We start from the raw sequence: 8,807 nt of genomic DNA, 5'->3' as shown, positions 1-8,807 counted from the left end.
CTTAACCATCTTGCAGTCCCAACGGACGAATGCCAGGAGAAAGCTACCTGCCCCAATGTTTTTGATGATTCGGGCTAGGCCCCTTAGTTTTAGTGAAGGGAAATCTTAACGCTACAGCATACTATAACATTCATTGCATACGATTCTGTGCTTCCAACATTGAGGCAACAGTTTGGGGAAGGCTCTTGCCTGTTTCAGCATGACAATGCCCCCGTGCACAAAGCGAGGTCCGTACAGAAATGGTTTGTCGAGGTCGGTGTAAAAGAACTTGACTGGCCTGCACAGAGTCCTGACCTCAACCCCATCAAACACCTTTGGGATGAATTGGAACACAGACTGCGAGCCAGGCCTAATCGCCCAACATCAGTGCCCGACCTCACTAATACTTTTGTGGCTGAATGGAAGCAAGTCCCTGCATCAATGTTCCAACATCTAGTGGAAAGCCTTCCCAGAAGAGTGGGGGCTGCTGTGGCAGCAAAGGAGGGACCAACTCCATATTAATGCCCATGATTTTGTAATCGACGAACAGGTGTCCACATACTTTTGGTCAGTGTATATGTATATTAGTGTATATATATTAGTGTATATTAGAGGGCTGCAGTGCTAGGAGCCTGAGATGGGCTGGGCCAGGTGGTGAAATATTTGGGGTCAGGGGTTAAATGGGAGGAGCTGGAAGAGAGGCCTTGGGTCTCTCAGGGCTGCTTATAGAAGGAGCTATAGGGGCTAAAACATGGTGTTAATAATACTGTGTTGGATTGTGGTATTAGTATTGGAGAGCTTAGGTTGAGGCTGGGGACGGGACAGACCGCAGTAGCTCAGGGCTGGGCCTCTGTGCTGACCTCCTTCTCATAGATGTAGCTGCCAACACCTCCAGTGTTCACTCCTGGAGACACAAGAACACCACAGACAAACAGGCATCAGTATCAAATGCTGAAAATGTGTTACAGTATAACAAATCACTTATTTTCTTTTGGTGGTTTTGCGTCACTTTTATGTAGGAAGTGCAATATAAGCAGTTTCTTTTAACAGCGATAACACCCAGCATAGGCTATTGTTAAAGTATAGCTAATATTTATGGACAACAGCACCACCTAGTGGTTGAGTAAAGACAAGCACCTACCTTTGGGTCCAAAGAGACAAGCATAGCATGGCTTGTGGCAGTATGGCTGGCCATTATGCTGTTATAACACAAAAGACACTGTATGAAAATGCGCAATCATACCATGTATTCATTCAGAACATTATTATGACGCATTTATGCCATTCAGGTGCATTCAAGAAAACCGGCTTGAGCAAGGTGCTGTGTAGACTCCCTAATTCTTTGTTGTGCCCTGCTCAGACGGATTCCCTTGAAAATTGATTGTTTTTTTGCAGCTGGCCCCTTCCTGTTTAAATTTCCTGCCTCTTTCACACCCCTCCTTATCCCTTTCTCCCTCCCCTCATCTCTCCTACCTCTGCGTGGCTGCCGGCGGCCAGGGTCTTGCTGCACCTCTCACAGCGGAGACAGGGCCGATGCCAGTCCTTCCCCAGGGACGTCACCTTCTCAGCTGCCATACACACACACAATAACTTAGAAATCAATGACCTCAGCGGCAGGTGTGTCGGGAATGCTCAAATGTCATTCAAAAGGAAAAGACACACAGGAGGACACGTCACCATGGCAACGACAGGTCCAGTTGTAATCTAACACCCAACAGTTTATTCTGAGCCTGGTAGTGTGCCGTGGCTACTTACCAAAGTAGACCTTCTTGCTGCACCTGGGACACAGGTTGGCCTCACCAGAGAAGGTGGTGATGCTGGAAGCTGTAAAGAAACAGAAGAGTCAGAACACACACACACACACACATAGCCTCTGGTCTGCAACTGTGGGAAAACGCAGTGTGAACAGCTTGAGAAAGTCCACTGGGACCATCCCTGGTGTGAGCCTGGCCTGTATAGTAGGTCTCATCACTGTCTCATCACTGAGTCAGCAGGAAGACCAAGTCTACTTCCCCTTAATATCAAAATCACATCTGTAGGCAGCTACTTTCACTATTTCACAACTTTTCCCATGTCTTCAGTTACATATGTGGACACATACACATGCATGTGCGAAAGAACATGCACACACACACACACACTAGCATGTACCTTTGACAGGTGCCCTGGGTGCAAACACTTTCTTCTCCTCAGCAGGCTTGGGGGGGGCGTTCAAGTCAGTAGAGGCTAGGTTATTGCTGACGGGGGCTTCATACACATAGGACCCTGCTCCGCCAATGTTCACACCTTCAGTGGTCATAGGGTAGAGAGAAGTCAGAGTTTAGATTTAGATCAGTTTGGACACACCTACTAATTCAAGGGTTTTTCTTTATTTTGTACTATTTTCTAAATGGTAAAATAATAGTGAAGACATCAAAACTATGAAAAAAATACAGATAGAATCATGTCGTAACCAAAAAAAGTGATAAACAAATCAAAATATTATTTATATTTGAGGTTCTTCAAAGTAGCCACCCTTTGCCTTGATGACAGCTTTACACACGCTTGGCATTCTCTCAACCAGCTTCATGAGGTAGTCATTTACAGCCAGCAATTACAGCCTTGCAGACCTTTGGCATTTTAGTTGTCAATTTGTTGAGGTAATCTGAAGAGATTTCACCCCATGCTTCCTGAAGCACCTCCCACAAGTTGGATTGGCTTGATAGGCACTTCTTAGGTACCATAAAGGTCAGGCTGCTCCCACAATAGGGTTGAGATCGGTTGACTACTGGCCACTCCATTATAGACAGAATACCAGCTGACTGCTTCTTCCCTAAATAGTTATTGCATAGTTTGGAGCTGTGCTTTGGGTCATTGTCCTGTTGTAGGAGGAAATTGGTTCCAATTAAGTGCCTTCCACAGGGTATGGCATGGCGTTGCAAAATGGAGTGATAGCCTTCCTTCTTCAAGATCCCTTTTACCCTCTACAAATCTCCAACTTTACCACCACCAAAGCACCCCCAGACCATCACATTGCCTCCACCATGCTTGACATTTGGCGTCAAGCACTCTTCCAGCGTCTTTTCATTTTTTCTGCGTCTCACGAATGTTCTTCTTTGTGATCCGAACACCTCAAACTTAGATTTGTCTGTCCATAACACATTTTTCCAATCTTCCTCTGTCCAGTGTCTGTGTTCTTTTGCCCATCTTAATCTTTTAATTTTATTGGCCAGTCTGAGATATGGCTTTTTCTTTGCAACTGCCTTGACGGCCAGCATCCCGGAGTTGCCTTTTCGTTGTTGACATTGAGACTGGTGCTTTGCGGGTACTATTTATTGAAGCTGCCAGTTGAGGACTTGTGAGGCGTCTGTTTCTGAAACTAGACACTCTAATATACTTGTCCTCTTGCTCAGTTGTGCACTGGGGCCTCCCACTCCTCCTTCTATTCTTGTTAGAGCCAGTTTGCGATGTTCTGTGAAGGGAGTAGTACAAAGCGTTGTACGAGATCTTCAGTTTCTTGGCAATTTCTCTCATGAAATAGCCTTCATTTCTCAGAACAAGAATAGACTGATGAGTTTCAGAAGAAAGTTCTTTGTTTCTGGCCATTTTGAGCATGCAATCGAACCCACAAATGCTGATGCTCCAGATACTCAACTATTGTAAAGAAGGCCAGTTTTATTGCTTCTTTAAATCAGAACAACAGTTTTCAGCTGTGTTAAAAATTTCAAAAAGGGTTTTCTAATGATCGATTAGCCTTTGAAAATAATAAACTTGGATTAGCTAACACAACGTGGCATTGGAGCACAGGAGTGATGGTTGCTGATAATGGGCCTCTGTACGCCTACGTAGATAATCCATAAAAAATCTGCAGTTTCCAGCTCCACCAGTCATTTACAACATTAACAATGTCTACACTGTATTTCTGATCAATTTGATGTTATTTTAATGGACAAACAAATAGCTATACTTTCAAAAACAAGGACATTTCTAAGTGACCCCAAACTTTTTAACAGTAGTGTAGAAGAGAACAGAAAACCAGAAGGCTCCAGACCTAGTAGGGAAGGATTTGAATACCCCTAACCACACAACTCTATTCACTACTTTTAACAACTTCCACTGAACATTTGACAAAAACACATTTACTTGAAGAACAGTGCAGATGCAAAGTTGGTAACAGAATGACGGTTTGCGTTGTTTGTACCGTCATTCTGTTACCAAACTTTGTGTCCTCACTTTTCTTCAAGTGAATGTGTTTTTGGAAAGTTTTCAGTTGAAATTGTTAAAAGTTGTCCTTGTGCATAGTTGTATAGTTTGTAATTAATATAGTATAGTTGTATAGTTTGTTAAACTTTGCAAACATTGTTTTTGGTATGACTTTAAAGTAAGTAAAACATTTGAACATCATTCTTTTACCACGGAATTGCCATCCTGATCTAATGTATGCCTTATGACAATAGTAAGATGTACTTCACCTTTTGGTCCAAAGAGGGCAGCATAGCAAGGTTTGTGGCAGAAGGGCTTCCCATCATGCTGTAGACAGGGAATAAAGAGAAGAAGAATGACTGACGGTGAGTAAATGACATTTATAAGCCCAAACCTCACAAGACTGACAACCATAGCTTGGCAATTTCCATCTTCTAGCCAGACTCATGCATCTTTGGAAAAAAAGGTTATTGGATTGTGTGTGTGTGTGTGTGTGTAGGAGAGAGACAGAGAAAAAAAACACCACAGCCTCCTGAGAAAGAGAAAGACAGTCAGTCTGGCTTTATCTCCATTTTCTAATGTGTCACAATGTTCCAGCCCAGGTATCAGTTGTGGTTGTAAACAGGAGACCAGTACTGTTGATTAATCAAACACCTCACATCAGGGTCCTATTAAGTAGGTGGAAATCATTCGGAAACGTACTGAACATGACCCAGTATTAGGGTTGCAAAATGCTGGTAACTTTCCCTAAATTCCCAGGTTTCCCAGAAATCCTGGTTGGAGGATTTCTGGGAAACCTGGGAATTTAGGGAAAGTTACCAGCATTTTGCAACCCTAATACTGGGTCATGTTCAGTACGTTTCCCCCCCACAGATATTTGCAACCCTACCTAGCGTGTATGGGCCTTGTAGGATGACAGAGGTCAGTCGAAGGCTTAGAGATGAGTCTGTTAGGACCCTATGTCCCTCCTAATGCATGCTAGGATGATGGTGGTCATGTAATAGTTGCCAGTGGTCATATCAAAAGGTCATGTAACAGCATGGACGGGCAGCAGAGGGATCAGGGCCTGGGCCAGAGAGAAGACATCCAGTCCAGAGCTCTTTCCTAACTAATCTTTCCGCCATTCCTCAATTTCTCTCCTTGCCGCCTCGACAAAATGGATTGGAGAAAAAGGTCAAAAAAGGTCTCATCCAATACAGTGAGTAGGACGGGAAGAGAGTGGATGAATTGAGATACAGCCAAAATGGACAGGCAGAGGGGGATGAAGGAGGCTATGGTACCAACGCCACAGCACAAGGCCACGTGCCAATGCCGACTGTGGGAACAAACTGCTTTAGTCGCACAATCTCTTCACACCCACGTGGCATCTTATTCCACTCAGAAACCCAGAGTAGAAAACAGCCTGTTTCTCTTCTCAACTATCTATAATGTATTACCCATGACAGGAAGTACATGTAGCGCTGTAACAGGAGTTAGAAACAGACAGGCAGACACAGTGTGTGTGTGTGTTAGACAGACACAGATCCGCAGGGGTTGTAACATCTATGGGGCCTATACAGTAAAAGTTCTGGTAATATTAGTCTCTCTTTCTGACTAATAGGCACTGATGGGTTTGTCAGGAGGGAAGGTCCAGCACACAGGGCTTCATTGTGTCTACTAGACAGCTCTGGTCCCCTCACAGTTCTGGTTGTATTTCCCTACAGCAGGACCAGTAGGACCTGAAAGATGGATTACCCAGCCTAGTGTGTGGTTATAATTCACTGCGGTATGAGTACCCTAAAGATGGATCAACTATCCCAGTCCAGAGCCCAGAGCCTAGCCCACTCACTTCCCAGACACAAATAGGAGGAGACATTCGCCTTTCCAATTTCCCACATCCATTTCTGCCTCATGCACCAATTAATGATGTTACTTCTGTAACGGTTTTCTTCCGTTGAAGGAGAGGAGGACCAAAATGCAGCGTGGTTAGTGTTCAACATGTTTATTAATAAGGACAATACACGTGAACACTACAAAATACAAAACAACAAATTTGAAAAAAACTAAACCGACCTATCTGGTGCATAGACACAAAGACAGAAGACAACCACCCACAAAATACCCAAAGAACATGGCTGCCTAAATATGGTTCCCAATCAGAGACAACGATAAACACTTGCCTCTAATTGAGAACCTATCTAGGCAACCATAGACTTACATAATCACCTAGACTAGAAAACACCCCATAAACATACAAAACCCCTAGACCAGACGAAACACATAAATCCCCCATGTCACACCCTGACCTAACCAAAATACAGAAAACAAAGATAACTAAGGCCAGGGCATGACAGTAGCCCCCCCCCCCAAGGTGCGGACTCCTGGCCGCACACCTAAATCCATAGGGGAGGTTCTGGGTGGGCGTCTGTCCACGGTGGCGGCTCTGGCGCGGGATATGGACCCCACTCCACCATAGTCTTTATCCACTTTAGTCTCCTCCCGTCCCTCGCCGCCGACTTTGGACTGGCAACCCTACTAAAACCCCACTGGACTAAACAAACTCCTCAGGACTGAGGGGCAGGTCTGGACTGAGGGGTAGCTCAGGACCGAGGGGCAGCTCAGGACCGAGGGGCAGCTCGGAACCAAGGGGTAGCTCAGGACCGAGGGGTAGCTCAGGACAGAGAGGTAGCTCAGGACAGAGAGGTAGCTCAGGCTGGTTGACTGACTGCTCTGGCAGATCCTGGCTGACTGGCGGCTCCCTGCAGACTGGCGGCTCCTTGCAGACTGGCGGCTCCTTGCAGACTGGCGGCTCCTTGCAGACTGGCGGCTCTGGAGGCTCCTTGCAGACTGGCGGCTCTGGAGGCTCCTTTCAGACTGGCGGCTCTGGAGGCTCCTTTCAGACTGGCGGCTCTGGAGGCTCCTTTCAGACTGGCGGCTCTGGCGGCTCCTTGCAGACTGGCGGCTCCTTGCAGACTGACGGCTCTTTGCAGACGGGCGGCTCTGGCGGCTCCTGGCTGACTGGCGGCTCCTGGCAGAATGGCGGCTCCTTGCAGACTGGCGGCCCTGGCGGCTCCTTGCAGACTGACGGTTCTTTGCAGACGGGCGGCTCTGGCGGCTCCTGGCAGACTGGCGGCTCCTTGCAGACTGGCGGCCCTGGCGGCTCCTTGCAGACTGGCGGCTCAGGACAGGCGGGAGACTCTAGCAGCCCTGGACAGGCGGGAGACTCTAGCACCCCTCGACAGGCGGGAGACTCTAGCAGCCCTGGACAGGCGGGAGACTCTAGCAGCCCTGGACAGGCGGGAGACTCTAGCAGCCCTGGACAGGCGGGAGACTCTAGCAGCCCTGGACAGGCGGGAGACTCTAGCAGCCCTGGACAGGCGGGAGACTCTAGCAGCCCTGGACAGGCGGGAGACTCTAGCAGCCCTGGACAGGCGGGAGACTCTAGCAGCCCTGGACAGGCGGGAGACTCTAGCAGCCCTGGACAGGCGGAAGACTCTAGCAGCCCTGGACAGGCGGAAGACTCTAGCAGCTCTGGACAGGCAGGAGCACCTGTAGACAAAGGATGGAGAGAAAGCCTGGTGCGGGGGGCTGCCAGCAGGAGGGCTGGTGCGTGGAGGTGGCACTGGATGGACGGGACCGTGAAGTCGTACTGGAGATCTTGAGAGCAGGGCTGGCACCATCCGCCCTGGCTGGATCTTCACCCTAGCCCGGCAGATGTGGGGAGCTGGGATGTAGCGCACCGGGCTAAGCACGCGTACTGGGGACACCGTGCGTTCCACCGCATAACACGGTGGCTGACCAGTAAACGCCCGCCATGGGTAGCACGGCTAGGAGCACTGTAGCGCTGAGCTGGCACAGGACGTGCAGGGCTAGGGAGGTGCACAGGAGGCCTGGTGCATGAGGCTGGCACAGTCTTAACCAGACGGCCAGCACGCACCTCAGGACGAGTGCCGTGTAATACTGTGCCAAACCGACAGCTCTCTCTCTTCACTCTCCTCCAATTTTATCAACAACTCCTCGAATGTCTCATAATCTCCCCTCCATTCACTCTCCTCCAATTTGTCCAATAACTCCTCCACACTCTCAGACGCACACCTCAACTTCGACGACTGCTCTGATTCCATCCTTGGCTCCTCATGGTAAACACTTCTATGACCAGAGAAAGCGAAATATTCCTCTATATTATAAAAGACAAGCCGCTTATAATAACAACGCAAACTTATGGAAACACTTTGCTACACTCATTAATTGCCGCTGCAGTGCTGGTTGTATGTAGTGTGAGTGGAAATAGGGAGAATGCACACTTTATGGCTTATAAAAGTGCTGATCAAATTATTGACCGTGCTGAATAAGGGCCCCCGAGTGGCACAGCGGTCTAAAGCACTGCATCTCAGTACTAGAGGCATAACTACAGACCCTGGTTCAATTACAGGCTGTATCACAACCGGTCGTGATTGAGAGTCCGATAGGGCAGCGCACAATTGGCCCAGCATCGTCCGGGTTTGGCCAGGGTAGGCCGCCATTGTAAATAAGAATTTGTTCTTAACTGACTTGCCTAGTTAAAAAAGGCCCCATGTTAACTGATGCGCCTCAGCCCCATATTAACTGATGCGCCTCATGCAATGGAATGTATTTTAAGTAATGTCAATTGAGTTGAATCAACAAAC

General features: G+C 47.8%; 1 protein-coding gene across 1 annotated transcript in view; it reads right to left on the bottom strand.

Annotated features, from left to right (window-relative positions):
- Positions 1-501: 501 nt before the first annotated feature.
- The window catches only part of crip2 (cysteine-rich protein 2), a 57,079-nt gene continuing 48,773 nt past the window's right edge, over positions 502-8,807 (bottom strand). Inside the window, exons 3-8 of the mRNA XM_046308771.1 lie at positions 4,431-4,488; positions 2,131-2,265; positions 1,735-1,803; positions 1,453-1,547; positions 1,121-1,178; positions 502-883 (exon numbers count right to left, since the gene is read on the bottom strand). Of these exons, the coding sequence (XP_046164727.1) occupies positions 816-883; positions 1,121-1,178; positions 1,453-1,547; positions 1,735-1,803; positions 2,131-2,265; positions 4,431-4,488 (483 nt within the window). The 3' untranslated portion in view covers positions 502-815. The remainder of the gene's footprint in view (positions 884-1,120; positions 1,179-1,452; positions 1,548-1,734; positions 1,804-2,130; positions 2,266-4,430; positions 4,489-8,807) is intronic.

Source organism: Oncorhynchus gorbuscha, linkage group LG17, assembly GCF_021184085.1.
Source record: "Oncorhynchus gorbuscha isolate QuinsamMale2020 ecotype Even-year linkage group LG17, OgorEven_v1.0, whole genome shotgun sequence".
Classification (NCBI taxonomy): domain Eukaryota; kingdom Metazoa; phylum Chordata; class Actinopteri; order Salmoniformes; family Salmonidae; genus Oncorhynchus; species Oncorhynchus gorbuscha.
Note: the sequence above shows the minus strand (reverse complement) of the source record. Positions and strands in the feature narration are given on the sequence as shown.